Source organism: Saccoglossus kowalevskii, chromosome 18 (genome assembly GCF_978046115.1).
Source record: "Saccoglossus kowalevskii chromosome 18, keSacKowa6.1, whole genome shotgun sequence".
Lineage (NCBI taxonomy): Eukaryota > Metazoa > Hemichordata > Enteropneusta > Harrimaniidae > Saccoglossus > Saccoglossus kowalevskii.
In genome coordinates, this window is record NC_140658.1 from 23,657,800 (window position 1) to 23,677,055 (window position 19,256).

The 19,256-nt window shown below is 40.6% G+C and overlaps 2 protein-coding genes across 2 annotated transcripts in view; both read left to right on the top strand.

Annotated features, from left to right (window-relative positions):
* LOC146731936 (uncharacterized) overlaps positions 1-10,724 on the top strand; it is a 35,671-nt gene extending 24,947 nt beyond the window's left edge. The window contains exon 2 of the mRNA XM_085493008.1: positions 10,471-10,724. Within this exon, the coding sequence (XP_085349134.1) occupies positions 10,471-10,724 (254 nt within the window). The remainder of the gene's footprint in view (positions 1-10,470) is intronic.
* Positions 10,715-15,984, top strand: LOC100374265 (regucalcin-like). The gene is made up of 6 exons (XM_002733394.4): positions 10,715-10,790; positions 11,491-11,659; positions 13,769-13,960; positions 14,401-14,616; positions 14,840-14,971; positions 15,653-15,984. Exons 2-6 carry the CDS (start codon positions 11,491-11,493, stop codon positions 15,856-15,858), a joined length of 915 nt encoding a protein of 304 aa, XP_002733440.1. The 5' UTR covers positions 10,715-10,790; the 3' UTR covers positions 15,859-15,984.
* Positions 15,985-19,256: the final 3,272 nt, after the last annotated feature.

Genomic DNA, 19,256 nt, shown 5'->3' on the forward strand with positions numbered 1-19,256 from the left:
CCCTATGTTAGTGACCAACTTTATATAAAGACTACTTGCCTATAGTGACCACCTTTGTACCGCCAACCCTATGTTAGTGACCACCTTTATATAAAGACTACTTGCCTATAGTGACCACCTTTGTACCGCCAACCCTATGTTAATGACCACCTATATATAAAGACTACTTGCATATAGTGACCACCTTTGTACCGCCAACCCTATGTTAGTGACCACCTTTATATAAAGACTACTTGCCCATAGTGACCACCTTTGCACCGCCAACCCTATGTTAGTGACCACCTTTATATAAAGACTACTTGCCTATAGTGACCACCTTTGTACCGCCAACCCTATGTTAGTGACCACCTTTATATAAAGACAACTTGCCTATAGTGACCACCTTTGTACCGCCAACCCTATGTTAGTGACCACCTATATATAAAGACTACTTGCCTATAGTGACCACCTTTGTACCGCCAACCCTATGTTAGTGACCACCTATATATAAAGACTACCTGCATATAGTGACCACCTTTGTACCGCCAACCCTATGTTAGTGACCACCTTTATATAAAGACTACTTGCCCATAGTGACCACCTTTGCACCGCCAACCCTATGTTAGTGACCACCTTTATATAAAGACTACTTGCCTATAGTGACCACCTTTGTACCGCCAACCCTATGTTAGTGACCACCTTTATATAAAGACTACTTGCCTATAGTGACCACCTTTGTACCGCCAACCCTATGTTAGTGACCACCTTTATATAAAGACTACCTGCCTATAGTGACCACCTTTGTACCGCCAACCCTATGTTAGTGACCACCTTTATATAAAGACTACCTGCCTATAGTGACCACCTTTGTACCGCCAACCCTATGTTAGTGACCACCTGTATATAAAGACTACTTGCCCATAGTGACCACCTTTGTACCGCCAACCCTATGTTAGTGGCCACCTTTATATAAAGACTACTTGCCTAAAGTGACCACCTTTGTACCGCCAACCCTATGTTAGTGACCACCTATATATAAAGACTACCTGCATATAGTGACTACCTTTGTACCGCCAACCCTATGTTAGTGACCACCTTTATATAAAGACTACCTGCCTATAGTGACCACCTTTGTACCGCCAACCCTATGTTAGTGACCACCTGTATATAAAGACTACTTGCCTATAGTGACCACCTTTGTACCGCCAACCCTATGTTAGTGACCACCTTTATATAAAGACTACTTGCCTGTAGTGACCACCTTTGTACCGCCAACCCTATGTTAGTGACCACCTTTATATAAAGACTACTTGCCTATAGTGACCACCTTTGTACCGCCAACCCTATGTTAGTGACCACCTTTATATAAAGACACCTGCCTATAGTGACCACCTTTGTACCGCCAACCCTATGTTAGTGACCACCTATATATAAAGACTACTTGCCTATAGTGACCACCTTTGTACCGACAACCCTATGTTAGTGACCACCTTTATATAAAGACTACTTGCCCATAGTGACCACCTTTGCACCGCCAACCCTATGTTAGTGACCACCTTTATATAAAGACTACTTGCCTATAGTGACCACCTTTGTACCGCCAACCCTATGTTAGTGACCACCTATATATAAAGACTACTTGCCTATAGTGACCACCTTTGTACCAACAACCCTATGTTAGTGACCACCTATATATAAAGACTACTTGCATATAGTGACCACCTTTGTACCGCCAACCCTATGTTAGTGACCACCTTTATATAAAGACTACTTGCCCATAGTGACCATCTTTGCACCGCCAACCCTATGTTAGTGACCACCTTTATATAAAGACTACTTGCCTATAGTGACCACCTTTGTACCGCCAACCCTATGTTAGTGACCACCTTTATATAAAGACTACTTGCCTATAGTGACCACCTTTGTACCGCCAACCCTATGTTAATGACCACCTATATATAAAGACTACTTGCATATAGTGACCACCTTTGTACCGCCAACCCTATGTTAGTGACCACCTTTATATAAAGACTACTTGCCCATAGTGACCACCTTTGCACCACCAACCCTATGTTAGTGACCACCTTTATATAAAGACTACTTGCCTATAGTGACCACCTTTGTACCGCCAACCCTATGTTAGTGACCACCTTTATATAAAGACTACTTGCCTATAGTGACCACCTTTGTACCACCAACCCTATGTTAGTGACCACCTATATATAAAGACTACTTGCCTATAGGGACCACCTTTGTACCGCCAACCCTATGTTAGTGACCACCTATATATAAAGACTACCTGCATATAGTGACCACCTTTGTACCGCCAACCCTATGTTAGTGACCACCTTTATATAAAGACTACTTGCCCATAGTGACCACCTTTGCACCGCCAACCCTATGTTAATGACCACCTGTATATAAAGACTACTTGCCTATAGTGACCACCTTTGTACCGCCAACCCTATGTTAGTGACCACCTATATATAAAGACTACTTGCCTATAGTGACCACCTTTGTACCGCCAACCCTATGTTAGTGACCACCTATATATAAAGACTACCTGCATATAGTGACCACCTTTGTACCGCCAACCCTATGTTAGTGACCACCTTTATATAAAGACTACTTGCCCATAGTGACCACCTTTGCACCACCAACCCTATGTTAGTGACCACCTTTATATAAAGACTACTTGCCTATAGTGACCACCTTAAGTTTGTACCGCCAACCCTATGTTAGTGACCACCTTTATATAAAGACTACTTGCCTATAGTGACCACCTTTGTACCGCCAACCCTATGTTAGTGACCACCTTTATATAAAGACTACTTGCCCATAGTGACCACCTTTGTACCGCCAACCCTATGTTAGTGACCACCTTTATATAAAGACTACTTGCCTATAGTGACCACCTTTGTACCGCCAACCCTATGTTAGTGACCACCTTTATATAAAGACTACTTGCCTATAGTGACCACCTTTGTACCGCCAACCCTATGTTAATGACCACCTATATATAAAGACTACTTGCATATAGTGACCACCTTTGTACCGCCAACCCTATGTTAGTGACCACCTTTATATAAAGACTACTTGCCCATAGTGACCACCTTTGCACCACCAACCCTATGTTAGTGACCACCTTTATATAAAGACTACTTGCCTATAGTGACCACCTTTGTACCGCCAACCCTATGTTAGTGACCACCTTTATATAAAGACTACTTGCCTATAGTGACCACCTTTGTACCACCAACCCTATGTTAGTGACCACCTATATATAAAGACTACTTGCCTATAGGGACCACCTTTGTACCGCCAACCCTATGTTAGTGACCACCTATATATAAAGACTACCTGCATATAGTGACCACCTTTGTACCGCCAACCCTATGTTAGTGACCACCTTTATATAAAGACTACTTGCCCATAGTGACCACCTTTGCACCGCCAACCCTATGTTAATGACCACCTGTATATAAAGACTACTTGCCCATAGTGACCACCTTTGTACCGCCAACCCTATGTTAGTGGCCACCTTTATATAAAGACTACTTGCCTAAAGTGACCACCTTTGTACCGCCAACCCTATGTTAGTGACCACCTATATATAAAGACTACCTGCATATAGTGACTACCTTTGTACCGCCAACCCTATGTTAGTGACCACCTTTATATAAAGACTACCTGCCTATAGTGACCACCTTTGTACCGCCAACCCTATGTTAGTGACCACCTGTATATAAAGACTACTTGCCTATAGTGACCACCTTTGTACCGCCAACCCTATGTTAGTGACCACCTTTATATAAAGACTACTTGCCTGTAGTGACCACCTTTGTACCGCCAACCCTATGTTAGTGACCACCTTTATATAAAGACTACTTGCCTATAGTGACCACCTTTGTACCGCCAACCCTATGTTAGTGACCACCTTTATATAAAGACACCTGCCTATAGTGACCACCTTTGTACCGCCAACCCTATGTTAGTGACCACCTATATATAAAGACTACTTGCCTATAGTGACCACCTTTGTACCGACAACCCTATGTTAGTGACCACCTTTATATAAAGACTACTTGCCCATAGTGACCACCTTTGCACCGCCAACCCTATGTTAGTGACCACCTTTATATAAAGACTACTTGCCTATAGTGACCACCTTTGTACCGCCAACCCTATGTTAGTGACCACCTATATATAAAGACTACTTGCCTATAGTGACCACCTTTGTACCAACAACCCTATGTTAGTGACCACCTATATATAAAGACTACTTGCATATAGTGACCACCTTTGTACCGCCAACCCTATGTTAGTGACCACCTTTATATAAAGACTACTTGCCCATAGTGACCATCTTTGCACCGCCAACCCTATGTTAGTGACCACCTTTATATAAAGACTACTTGCCTATAGTGACCACCTTTGTACCGCCAACCCTATGTTAGTGACCACCTTTATATAAAGACTACTTGCCTATAGTGACCACCTTTGTACCGCCAACCCTATGTTAATGACCACCTATATATAAAGACTACTTGCATATAGTGACCACCTTTGTACCGCCAACCCTATGTTAGTGACCACCTTTATATAAAGACTACTTGCCCATAGTGACCACCTTTGCACCACCAACCCTATGTTAGTGACCACCTTTATATAAAGACTACTTGCCTATAGTGACCACCTTTGTACCGCCAACCCTATGTTAGTGACCACCTTTATATAAAGACTACTTGCCTATAGTGACCACCTTTGTACCACCAACCCTATGTTAGTGACCACCTATATATAAAGACTACTTGCCTATAGTGACCACCTTTGTACCGCCAACCCTATGTTAGTGACCACCTATATATAAAGACTACCTGCATATAGTGACCACCTTTGTACCGCCAACCCTATGTTAGTGACCACCTTTATATAAAGACTACTTGCCCATAGTGACCACCTTTGCACCGCCAACCCTATGTTAATGACCACCTTTATATAAAGACTACTTGCCTATAGTGACCACCTTTGTACCGCCAACCCTATGTTAGTGACCACCTTTATATAAAGACTACTTGCCTATAGTGACCACCTTTGTACCGCCAACCCTATGTTAGTGACCACCTTTATATAAAGACTACTTGCCCATAGTGACCACCTTTGTACCGCCAACCCTATGTTAGTGACCACCTTTATATAAAGACTACTTGCCTATAGTGACCACCTTTGTACCACCAACCCTATGTTAGTGACCACCTATATATGAAGACTACTTGCCTATAGTGACCACCTTTGTCCCGCCAACCCTATGTTAGTGACCACCTTTATATAAAGACTACTTGCCCATAGTGACCACCTTTGTACCGCCAACCCTATGTTAGTGACCACCTTTATATAAAGACTACTTGCCTATAGTGACCACCTTTGTACCGCCAACCCTATGCTAATGACTACCTATATATAAAGACTACTTGCATATAGTGACCACCTTTGTACCGCCAACCCTATGTTAGTGACCACCTTTATATAAAGACTACTTGCCTATAGTGACCACCTTTGTACCGCCAACCCTATGTTAATGACCACCTATATATAAAGACTACTTGCATATAGTGACCACCTTTGTACCGCCAACCCTATGTTAGTGATCACCTTTATATAAAGACTACTTGCCCATAGTGACCACCTTTGCACCGCCAACCCTATGTTAGTGACCACCTTTATATAAAGACTACTTGCCTAAAGTGACCACCTTTGTACCGCCAACCCTATGTTAGTGACCACCTATATATAAAGACTACCTGCATATAGTGACTACCTTTGTACCGCCAACCCTATGTTAGTGACCACCTTTATATAAAGACTACCTGCCTATAGTGACCACCTTTGTACCGCCAACCCTATGTTAGTGACCACCTGTATATAAAGACTACTTGCCTATAGTGACCACCTTTGTACCGCCAACCCTATGTTAGTGACCACCTTTATATAAAGACTACTTGCCTGTAGTGACCACCTTTGTACCGCCAACCCTATGTCAGTGACCACCTTTATATAAAGACTACTTGCCTATAGTGACCACCTTTGTACCGCCAACCCTATGTTAGTGACCACCTTTATATAAAGACACCTGCCTATAGTGACCACCTTTGTACCGCCAACCCTATGTTAGTGACCACCTATATATAAAGACTACTTGCCTATAGTGACCACCTTTGTACCGACAACCCTATGTTAGTGACCACCTTTATATAAAGACTACTTGCCCATAGTGACCACCTTTGCACCGCCAACCCTATGTTAGTGACCACCTTTATATAAAGACTACTTGCCTATAGTGACCACCTTTGTACCAACAACCCTATGTTAGTGACCACCTATATATAAAGACTACTTGCATATAGTGACCACCTTTGTACCGCCAACCCTATGTTAGTGACCACCTTTATATAAAGACTACTTGCCCATAGTGACCATCTTTGCACCGCCAACCCTATGTTAGTGACCACCTTTATATAAAGACTACTTGCCTATAGTGACCATCTTTGCACCGCCAACCCTATGTTAGTGACCACCTTTATATAAAGACTACTTGCCTATAGTGACCACCTTTGTACCGCCAACCCTATGTTAGTGACCACCTTTATATAAAGACTACTTGCCTATAGTGACCACCTTTGTACCGCCAACCCTATGTTAATGACCACCTATATATAAAGACTACTTGCATATAGTGACCACCTTTGTACCGCCAACCCTATGTTAGTGACCACCTATATATAAAGACTACTTGCCTATAGTGACCACCTTTGTACCAACAACCCTATGTTAGTGACCACCTATATATAAAGACTACTTGCATATAGTGACCACCTTTGTACCGCCAACCCTATGTTAGTGACCACCTTTATATAAAGACTACTTGCCCATAGTGACCATCTTTGCACCGCCAACCCTATGTTAGTGACCACCTTTATATAAAGACTACTTGCCTATAGTGACCACCTTTGTACCGCCAACCCTATGTTAGTGACCACCTTTATATAAAGACTACTTGCCTATAGTGACCACCTTTGTACCGCCAACCCTATGTTAATGACCACCTATATATAAAGACTACTTGCATATAGTGACCACCTTTGTACCGCCAACCCTATGTTAGTGACCACCTTTATATAAAGACTACTTGCCCATAGTGACCACCTTTGCACCGCCAACCCTATGTTAGTGACCACCTTTATATAACGACTACTTGCCTATAGTGACCACCTTTGTACCGCCAACCCTATGTTAGTGACCACCTTTATATAAAGACTACTTGCCTATAGTGACCACCTTTGTACCACCAACCCTATGTTAGTGACCACCTATATATAAAGACAACTTGCCTATAGTGACCACCTTTGTACCGCCAACCCTATGTTAGTGACCACCTATATATAAAGACTACCTGCATATAGTGACCACCTTTGTACCGCCAACCCTATGTTAGTGACCACCTTTATATAAAGACTACTTGCCCATAGTGACCACCTTTGCACCGCCAACCCTATGTTAATGACCACCTTTATATAAAGACTACTTGCCTATAGTGACCACCTTTGTACCGCCAACACTATGTTAGTGACCACCTTTATATAAAGACTACTTGCCTATAGTGACCACCTTTGTACCGCCAACCCTATGTTAGTGACCACCTTTATATAAAGACTACTTGCCCATAGTGACCACCTTTGTACCGCCAACCCTATGTTAGTGACCACCTTTATATAAAGACTACTTGCCTATAGTGACCACCTTTGTACCACCAATCCTATGTTAGTGACCACCTATATATAAAGACTACTTGCCTATAGTGACCACCTTTGTCCCGCCAACCCTATGTTAGTGACCACCTTTATATAAAGACTACTTGCCTATAGTGACCACCTTTGTACCGCCAACCCTATGTTAGTGACCACCTTTATATAAAGACTACTTGCCTATAGTGACCACCTTTGTACCGCCAACTCTATGTTAGTGACCACCTTTATATAAAGACTACTTGTCTATAGTGACCACCTTTGTACCGCCAACCCTATGTTAGTGACCACCTTTATATAAAGACTACTTGCCTATAGTGACCACCTTTGTACCGCCAACCCTATGTTAGTGACCACCTTTATATAAAGACTACCTGCCTATAGTGACCACCTTTGTACCGCCAACCCTATGTTAGTGACCACCTTTATATAAAGACTACTTGCCTATAGTGACCACCTTTGTACCGCCAACCCTATGTTAATGACCACCTATATATAAAGACTACTTGCATATAGTGACCACCTTTGTACCGCCAACCCTATGTTAGTGACCACCTTTATATAAAGACTACTTGCCCATAGTGACCACCTTTGCACCGCCAACCCTATGTTAGTGACCACCTTTATATAAAGACTACTTGCCTATAGTGACCACCTTTGTACCGCCAACCCTATGTTAGTGACCACCTTTATATAAAGACTACTTGCCTATAGTGACCACCTTTGTACCACCAACCCTATGTTAGTGACCACCTATATATAAAGACTACTTGCCTATAGTGACCACCTTTGTACCGCCAACCCTATGTTAGTGACCACCTACATATAAAGACTACCTGCATATAGTGACCACCTTTGTACGGCCAACCCTATGTTAGTGACCACCTTTATATAAAGACTACTTGCCCATAGTGACCACCTTTGCACCGCCAACCCTATGTTAATGACCACCTTTATATAAAGACTACTTGCCTATAGTGACCACCTTTGTACCGCCAACCCTATGTTAGTGACCACCTTTATATAAAGACTACTTGCCTATAGTGACCACCTTTGTACCGCCAACCCTATGTTAGTGACCACCTTTATATAAAGACTACTTGCCCATAGTAACCACCTTTGTACCGCCAACCCTATGTTAGTGACCACCTTTATATAAAGACTACTTGCCTATAGTGACCACCTTTGTACCACCAACCCTATGTTAGTGACCACCTATATATAAAGACTACTTGCCTATAGTGACCACCTTTGTCCCGCCAACCCTATGTTAGTGACCACCTTTATATAAAGACTACTTGCCCATAGTGACCACCTTTGTACCGCCAACCCTATGTTAGTGACCACCTTTATATAAAGACTACTTGCCTATAGTGACCACCTTTGTACCGCCAACCCTATGTTAGTGACCACCTTTATATAAAGACTACTTGCCTATAGTGACCACCTTTGTACCGCCAACTCTATGTTAGTGACCACCTTTATATAAAGACTACTTGTCTATAGTGACCACCTTTGTACCGCCAACCCTATGTTAGTGACCACCTTTATATAAAGACTACTTGCCTATAGTGACCACCTTTGTACCGCCAACCCTATGTTAGTGACCACCTTTATATAAAGACTACCTGCCTATAGTGACCACCTTTGTACCGCCAACCCTATGTTAGTGACCACCTTTATATAAAGACTACTTGCCCATAGTGACCACCTTTGTACCGCCAACCCTATGTTAGTGGCCACCTTTATATTAAGACTACCTGCCTATAGTGACCACCTTTGTACCGCCAACCATGCTAGTGACCACCTTTATATAAAGACTACCCGCCTACAGTGACCACCTTTGTACCGCCAACCCTATGTTAGTAACCACTTTTATATAAAGACTACTTGCCTAAAGTGACCACCTTTGTACCGCCAACCCTATGTTAGTGACCACCTATATATAAAGACTACCTGCATATAGTGACCACCTTTGTCCCGCCAACCCTATGTTAGTGACCACCTTTATTTAAAGACTACTTGCCTATAGTGACCACCTTTGAACCACCAACCCTATGTTAGTGACCACCTTCATATAAAGACTACTTGCCTAAAGTGACCACCTTTGTACCGCCAACCCTATGTTAGTGACCACGTTTATATAAAGATTACTTGCCTAAAGTGACCACCTTTGTCCCGCTAACCCTATGTTAGTGACCACCTTTATATAAAAACTACTTGCCTAAAGTGACCACCTTTGTACCACCAACCCTATGTTAGTGACCTCCTTTATATAAAGACTACTTGCCTGAAGTGACCACCTTTGTCCCGCCAACCCTATGTTAGTGACCCCCTTTATATAGACTACCTCCCTACAGTGACCACCTTTGTACAGTCAACCCAATTTTACACAGCAAATATTTACATCAACTATTCCTGCAACTGTTGCATTGGCAGCATTCCAAACCACGATGCTCTGGTTAATTGTTTGGTTCGCCCATAATGAGCTCGCTGTATGATAATGCGATGTGATAAGAACAGCCCATGCTTGGAGTTAAGAGCTAAGTAATTCACTCCTCGTTGTTAGGGACAACGTATTATTCCTGCCAAGGTGAAAACGTTAGGAATACTGCGCAGTTCGTTTTTCTCTTAGGCCTCAAAATCTTAATATGATCATGGTAACTTTTTCTGCACATTTTCTTTTCAGCTCGGAAAGTAATGCTTGGTGACTTATTCGCTAGTGAGTATTGGTCCTCGCAAATCTCATATAGGATCTACCCTACCTACATAATATGGTCCACATCTTATCATATCACAACGGACGAGTGTAGATATGAAGCGAAGCGATCATACCATGATAGCTTTGCAGCACCTGTGTGGTTAACGTACACAAACGAAGAGCGTGACGTCATCGTCACAGGTTACACACATTTTATAGCCTATTTGTCGATTGGTACATGAGTAGAAGGAAGGCGTGCATTCATAAATACAGTGCGGGTGTATCGCTGCAACGGAGCCCCAAATCAGGTGAAGTAATAATTTACGATTATAAGCTCGCTATCGTGAATATCCGTAGCAGATTGACTACCCGTCACGGTCAAGCACGCAATTACAGTACTCCTCCAGTAAATAAAAGGTCGAGGTCACTTGCCTTGCTGGGATAAGTTTATTGTTTTACGTTGTTTAACTTTTAACTTATCCCTTGCTGTATGTCTATTGATAGCTTAATGTATGAGAAGCGTCTAGCTATACGTCATTGGTATCATAGTATGTGCAGGAATGACGGAATTGAAAGCGTGTTACCCTGGGCGCCATAGACCACAAACTCAATTCCTACGTCATATCATATATAGTCAGCAGTTAATAGCGTTTGTTCCAATGCCAACTCTAACACGTATGTTGGTTGGGGATATCATAAAACCTTCTTGGACATTTGCCAATATACGACACACGTCTCGAGTCTACCCCGGTCACATCTTATTGAATGTATGTGCGTCTCCAAAACTGGTTGTGATAGGTGCTATATTTCAGTTCCCAGGAAACCCATATATGAGCTCACAAACATGCATATGATCTTGTGTTCCGACGTCAGGTACGAGGGAACGATTCGTTGGTGGCGCTCTATTACCTCAAACCAGCGCACATTTTTTGTATTGTATACGCACTAGACGTGAATTTTAGAAAAATAAACAATGACATATGGGTTTTCTTGGCTCAACAATAATAGATGGCGACAGAAGACATTACAGTGGTTCTTGAAAATGTGGGGGATTCAATGGAAGGACCACATTGGGACCACAGTACGAATACTCTGTTGTTTGTCAATAGCTTTGCGCCGAGTGCGCATCTCTGGAATTCTGCTACAGGAGAACATAGACAGGTGATCTTAAATAAAGGTACGTAAACACATTTTATCTTGTATGTTGGCGTCTTTTTGACGATCATTAGCAAAATGAGACATTGAACAGTTTTCGGTCGTGATATTTATACCGTACGATATTAATAACAATGGCAATGCTGTTTTTTCCTGGCACCCAACAGCTACCAAATCCATTTTTTAGCTCCGCTGTCGACTTTGTCGAGCGGGGCTTATCATATGAGTGATTGTCCGTCGTCTTCCGTCGTCGTCCGTCGTCCGTGTCTATGTTTTACTTTTTCGACTTCTTATTGAAAACTACAAGCCTGAATGCTTTGATACTTGCTGTATATGTACCTTGGGTAGACCTCTCTCAGATTTGTTCATTTCATGATCATATCTTCAATTCTCTAATTTTGGTGAATATTTTTGTCATTTTTGGTAAAAAGTGATATTTTCGACTTCTTGTTAAAAACTGCAAGTCCAATTGCTTTGATATTACATATATAGGTACTACATGTGGACCTCTCTCAGATTTATTCATTTTGTAATGATATCTTGAATTCTCTAATTTTGATGAATATTTTCGTCATTTTTGGTAAAAAGTGATATTTTCGACTTCTTGTTAAAAACCAAAAGTCAAATTGATTTTATATTACATATGCATGTACTACATGTGGACCACTCTCAGATTTGTTCATTTCATGATGATACTTTGTCATTTTTGGTAAAAAGTGATATTTTCGACTTCTTGTTGAAAACCGCAAGTCCGATTGCTTTTCTATTATATATATATATATAGGTACTACATGTGGACCTCTTTCAGATTTGTTAACACCGTGGTGATATCTTCAATTATCTAATTTTGATGATTATTTTTGGCATTTTTGGTGAAAAGTGATATTTTTGAATTCTTGTTGAAAACAGCAAGTCCCATTGCTTTGATACTATACATATTGTTCATTTTCTAATGATATCTTCTGTTCTTTAATTGAAATGTGGATTGCTAACAGCGGAGCTATCTCAGCCGTCTGGCTGCTTGTTTTAAATTACTAGATATGTTTCTGATAAAAGCAAGAAATAAGATTTGAGAAAGAATTATAAAACTGCCAAGGGGCACTCTACTGTTAAAGCTACTTTAATAGTTTGCAATTATGCGTACAACCACACCTAGTGCAAGTACATGCTGCCCTGTTCTTCTAACATATTTCATTCTCAGATTACTTGTGGTTATTAAAGCGGAAGAGTCGTCACCTGCGCACGCGCGGAAATTGAGTCCCAAGCGACGATAACTACACATGAAAAAAACGCAAAGACTCATGGGTAGACGCTTGTTTGTAAACAATGACAAACTATGGCCAGCTGACGCATGCGCAGGTGACGACTCCGCCGCTTTAACCATTAGACAAGTATGCCTACAACGCAGCGGATATTGTATAATGTATATATTGACCAGGGAATGGTGTAATCTGTGTACCAATGTTTCGCTATTGTTTAAAAGAACGACACATTAATTGTACTCTAAGGCTTATGCGTTGGTTTACAAACACTGCTGTTGGTAGAAACATGTAATGGCCGAGCATTATTCTATTTTGCTTATTCAGGACTATGTTACCAGTATCACAGCCGGTACAACTTAGTAATATTTATCAAATAATTTGAAGAACTTATTACTTGTAATATACTAGTAATAAGTTAGCGCAGAGGTACATTACTTGGGGTTTGCAACGCGCATAGTACTGTATGGTGACATCATGTCAAGATCCCATTCAAGTCTCATCTCGTAGATAGCGAGACTGATGCTACAACGTTCTGACATGACATAGGCGGTTTGTAATAAAACAATAAAACATGTATTACCATATACAAAGTGAAAAAAATGTAATACATCGGAAATGTAGAGAAAATATAGTTATCGTAATCCGTCATATCGTGAGCAGCTATTTTGATCCACCTGGACATCCCAGTATCCTAGTTACCTCGGACATGCGCATTCGCATTGGAACGCTTATGCGAGAGCGAGATTGAAACGGGATTTTGGTATCATGTCACCGTAGTTGCAAACCCTAAGTAATGTTTAGCGCAAGTCATTTTTTTTATTGTTCTCAAATTTAACGCGATTTTCCTTCATTTGTTTTTCTTTTCCCAGATTGGATTGTAGGGGCCGTTGTTACTAGGCAAAAAGGCGGACACGCGCTTGTCGTCGGAAATAGATTTGCTACATTAGATTTCGAGAGTGGGGAGCTAACGACGTTGGCTGAGGTTGATCAGAAAAAATCGAAAATCGAACATATGTATTTAAACGATGCCAAATGTGATGCACGTGGAAGATTTTGGTCAGGTATATCGTATTCTTGTTTCCTTTTTTCTTTTTACATTTATTACTAATGAATGTTGAAAACTAATACAAATAACACAATAATATTGATATGTTGAGTACCGATTCATAGAATTTTCAGTGCGCTTTTATCAGGCGGTGGCTAGTGCTTACTATGATTTGCATTGCAAGCCTCGCATTCTCATTGGTGGAACGCATAGGCGGAAATATGCAATATAGGTCTTGGTCAACATGTAAATATTATGTGGGATATATCTTGTGAAAGTTGCCAAACGCTGATACTGTCACTCAAAAGTTCAATTAGGCAATCGTCCAGGGATGCTAATTTTTTTTTCGAACTCTTCTCTATTGACTTACTAAGAAAAGGCGTTTTGACTGTAAGGTTAAGCGAAATAAGATATACGAGTAACATTTTTCATATTATCGAACTTGTTTTTTGATAGGTACCATGGTGTTACCGTCGAAGTTAGAGGAAGGCGAACTAGGCCAGGGTACACTGTATAGCATCGACAAAGATCATAAAGTCATGTCACATTTCAATAACATTCGTAAGCCCAATGGCATTGCATGGAGTCCGGAGAATGATGTCATGTATTATATTGACTCCCCAACAAGACGAATAGATGCATTTAATTTTGATCTGGAAAAAGGAAAACTAAGTAAGTCACATGCAATAAGTTTCTTTGAGAATTCAAAATCAACATAAAATACTTTATTCAGATGAGATACAGTTTGTCTACGCATTTAGTATGTAACTGCACACGAAAAAATATTCCTTACAACCCTTGCATGGATAACAGTCTTATAAATTAAGTCTATAGTTATAGAAGCATCGATAAACGAATTAAAGCTATTATTTACATCGTAAATCGTTTGCTATAGGTAACCGCAGGAACATCATCACATTTCGTGACAAGACAATAGAGCCAGGCGGCATGTGCGTGGATGAGGAAGGAATGATCTGGGTTGCTTTGTATGATGGCTACACAATAGCGCGGATAGACCCAGCTACAGGTCAGTTATTTTTTTCCACCTATCACTTTCCCCCAATTATTAAAGACACCAATGTGAATAGTCTATTTTAGCATATTTAAATTAACTTTTGTTTGAACAAATGAAAACATATTGTATTGACAGCAAAAAACAATAATTTTTCGATGAAATGACGAAAACACGAGAGTGCGCTTTATACTCCGTATACGTACAGGGAAGTCGGGGTTCAATGCATCATGCGAGAAACAAGAATTTGAATTCTCGAAGCAGATACAGTGCTTAATTTACTTTTATGAGCTTCTATGGTGCATTTATGAGTTGACTGGCCTCGGCTTGGTGCCGCATCCACGTTTCATCAACTCTGGTAATGCTGAGCTTTCTGACAAAAACAACGTACTGTAAATCACATGCTGTCTCCATCCATCTGATTACAATCCGATGAAGGTATATCCGCCATTTAGCTAATGTTATTTTTTATCATTTAGGACTACTTGTTGGTTTTACTTGTTATTATGTGCTATCTCGATCGCCTTAAATAAATAAACAATAATAAATAAAATAAGAAAAATAAATGGAGCCTATACCTTCATCGAATTTAATTAGGTTAATCATACTTTTTCCTTAAAATAATGTATTCGGTGTATTCCGTATATATGAATATTAATAGAATTCACAACAATGTGTTTATCGTATCTCTACTAGGTATTCCTATCCACATTATAAAGATGCCTGTATCTAGGCCTACATCGTGCTGCTTTGGTGGCAAGTTCTTAGATGAGCTCTACGTTACATCGGCAAGCAGGGGGTTGACCGAGGAGCAACGAGCAAAGGAACCACTCGCAGGATCTATCTTTAAAATAACGGGACTAGGCGTGAAAGGATTGCAATCCAATTCATTTAGTGGATGACATGGGTGCCATGAGAAACAATATTTGCAATAATAAAAAAGGCCGTGTTTTGTGGAGTGCCAATTATTACAGTTTTCACGAATTCATGTATAACGTAGCAATTAAATTATTCACCGATAATCTAAATTCTAGTATTAATTTGTGCATAAAAAACGGTCAGAAACTAGACGTGATGAAATTTCAGATATACATACATATAATCCCACTATATTTCCTCTTAGGTTAACGTCAACAAGAAACGAGTGATCACTGCCAGATTGTTGTATTAATTAGTACAACTCATGTGCAATAGGTATCAGCACTAAAAACTGTTTCGCCGAACCGATTGATCTGAAGTTGGATTTTTAGTATTTATGTATAATGCTCATTGAAGTTTGATTTGTCACGTGGTTTGGCTGCCATCTTTGATTTCTTCTTAATAGGAAGTACTTTTGTTTTTTACGCCATATTTATATTTTGCAAATTTTCCAATGTCAATTTTTTTTTTCAGATAGCAAACAAATATTCAGTCACATTTTGATTTTGGTGATGACACTTGCAAGTTATTACTGTCTTCACATCACTGTGGCGAGTCACCTTTGGATTGTATCACCTGACAACAATTTGTTTTGATTAATCATTACATAAGTGCACTTAATCCCAAACTGGCAATTCTTCTTCTTGTAACCTATTCAAATGGGACATCCTGTTGAACTGTCAACTGCTTAACATTATTCTTGGCATCTCTTATTTGGTAAGGAGTTTTACCTCTCGGATATACTGTAGACAAATGCTGTGAATCTGTACCCAAGGGAAGATTGTATGCTGCTGGAATATTCCTTATCATACTGCAGTATGACCACTCATAACGCACTGAAACCTTAATAGCAGATGCTAAATAATTCTTAACCCTTAACAAAGTATGCTATCACGGGGAAATTCTTCTCCTCTGGGTTCTCCACACGTGTCAGGGGGGAATACCGTCTGGTCTCTATCTCGCGTCTGCTTGAGGTGCGGGATCGGGAAAGTCACTTAAGCTTTACAGTCAAATAGACACACACAACGAATTACGTATCACGTCTCGTCTTTAGTCGGTCAGTCGTGTACTCTATAAGACACAGGGAAAAGGGAAAAGTCCCCAAGACTATCGCAAGGCTGACTCAAGACTAGACCCTAGACTGCGTCTCTCCTGGTGTTCTCGCCAAGATCAACTAAAACAACTTTATTCACTTTCAAGACCTTAACCAATTACAAAGCAGTTAAAAGACTCTAAGGCATGGCTTTCACACATTCGACCTGCACACAGCCAATCACACTAAGCACTGGACACGTCATATCGTTCACTATATTACTAACTGCGAATACCAACTGTCAGAAATAGTAGTCCGGATAGCGACGGTTATATCGTAATTAGTTCCAAATCACTGAGTCGAGTTCCGTCCAGGACCTCGCATGAGCCTAAACGATGACAGATATAACACAGCCATTCACTAGTAATCAGCTAAATAAGTCGATCAACAGATACGCGAAAACAAATTCATGACAATGCTTTGAAATTAATTCAAACAATATATGGGAACGAACTCCTATCCACTATTGTGGAGTTAGAGTATCTAACTTGGGCTTACAGGGCCCACTTTCCAAAAGAAGTTTGCTACACCCTTCACCCACTGACAACATTTGCTGGTCTACCTTAGCAGCCTTAACCCCAAACATAAAATCAACAATATAAAATCAATAATATTTCAAACCTTTAGAATGCGAACTCAAGTACACTCCAGGTCCGGGACCATGCGTTCAGAATTTGTTATTGCTGTACTAGTTGGTAGATTAGCTGTTCCACTGCTGTCTTCACTATGAAGGTCTCTAGCAGAGCATCCAGACCACGAATGTTTGCCCATTCTGGACTTTCAGCCTGTTTCCCTGGCGTGGCGTACAGCCGGCCTTGTTTTCTTCATGTTGCGCTGTAGCAGTCGCCATTTTCGTCTTGTTGTTCATTGTAACCTTACTCACCTCATTGTCTGGAACATTCTGCTGATCTGACTGCAAATCCACGAGCACTGATTTTTACATGGCGCGACTGTGCTTATGGGCCCACTTGCATAAAGGGGATACCTTCCGATTTTATCAGTTTCAGACTCTGTGTGATGATGATACAGAAACAATGTCGAGTATGAGCGTTTCTTTGGTTATTCTGTTTCTGCCCAGAATTGAGTGTCCAAGTCAGGCATAGTAAATATACTATGCTTCTTCTATTTAAGACTACTCATTGTACCAATAATTGCAAGATCTTGCTTAAAAGGGTAAAATGGTGAAAGATATGCTGAAGTGCTGTTCAATGTGATATAAATCCCCAGAAACGTTTGCATGTAGACTGGCAACGTCGGGACTTCTTTTTTTGTTTTACAAAAGAGTAATAATTAATTGTTTCAAGTCTTTTTAGCGTGATCACGAAAACTAACGTGACCGCGGGCACGTTAGTTTTCGCTATCACACAAAAAGGGCTAAATTGACATTAAATTGAAACAAAAAAAAGTCCAGAATTTGCCAGTCTAGTTTGTATGTTTTAAACTATTCAACTTGATATATTGCATTCGCATGTATGGCTAAAGCTTATTATGAGAAAAATGAAATAATTTTGACCGCCATTTTGGATTTTCGTCAAAAATGGACACAATTTGGGCATTTCTGTCTCATGAATGCTTGAACCGATCTGTCTGCTATTTTGCTTTTACCATGTCTGACCAATGCATCTTTTTAAAAAAATCAATATTAGGAGAAAAAAAAAAGACCAGTCACATAATTTTGTCGCCATTTTGAATTTTTGGCAAAAAATAAACACAATTTGGGGCATTTGTGTCTCACGAATGCTTGAATCGATCTTCTTGCTATTTTGCTTGTACAGTGTCTGATCAATGCATCTTCTTAAAAATAAAACAGTCAGTGGGTACATATTAGGGCATATTCAGCCTTCAAAATTGTACCTCGTATCTTTGATTGATATTGGTTTATTTTACTATACATTTGTAATATTTAATTAAGTGTTTTTAGTTTAAAGGGCGGCAGTCGTCGCGCCGCGTCCTGTTCGATATGGGACTCATAGCGACGTATACAGCGCGTGTAAAATACATTGTTTATTTACATGAAATTCGAACACCCGTAGCGCGACTACCACCGCCCTTTAAATACGTGGGGTGAATACGGTAAATCTACATCACGAATTATGCAGTTCTGATAGGTTTGTTTAGGTTAGACACAAAATCACGATTGGCAGTCAGTGATAATTCTAGGGGGGGGGGGGTCTTCACCTGTGCATGCGCATGGGTAGACGCGTGTTTGTAAACAGCTATGGCCTCCTGCCACATGCACAATGTTTCTACCCCTGCTTTAAAGTGGTTTGACCCGCTAAGTGCACACAC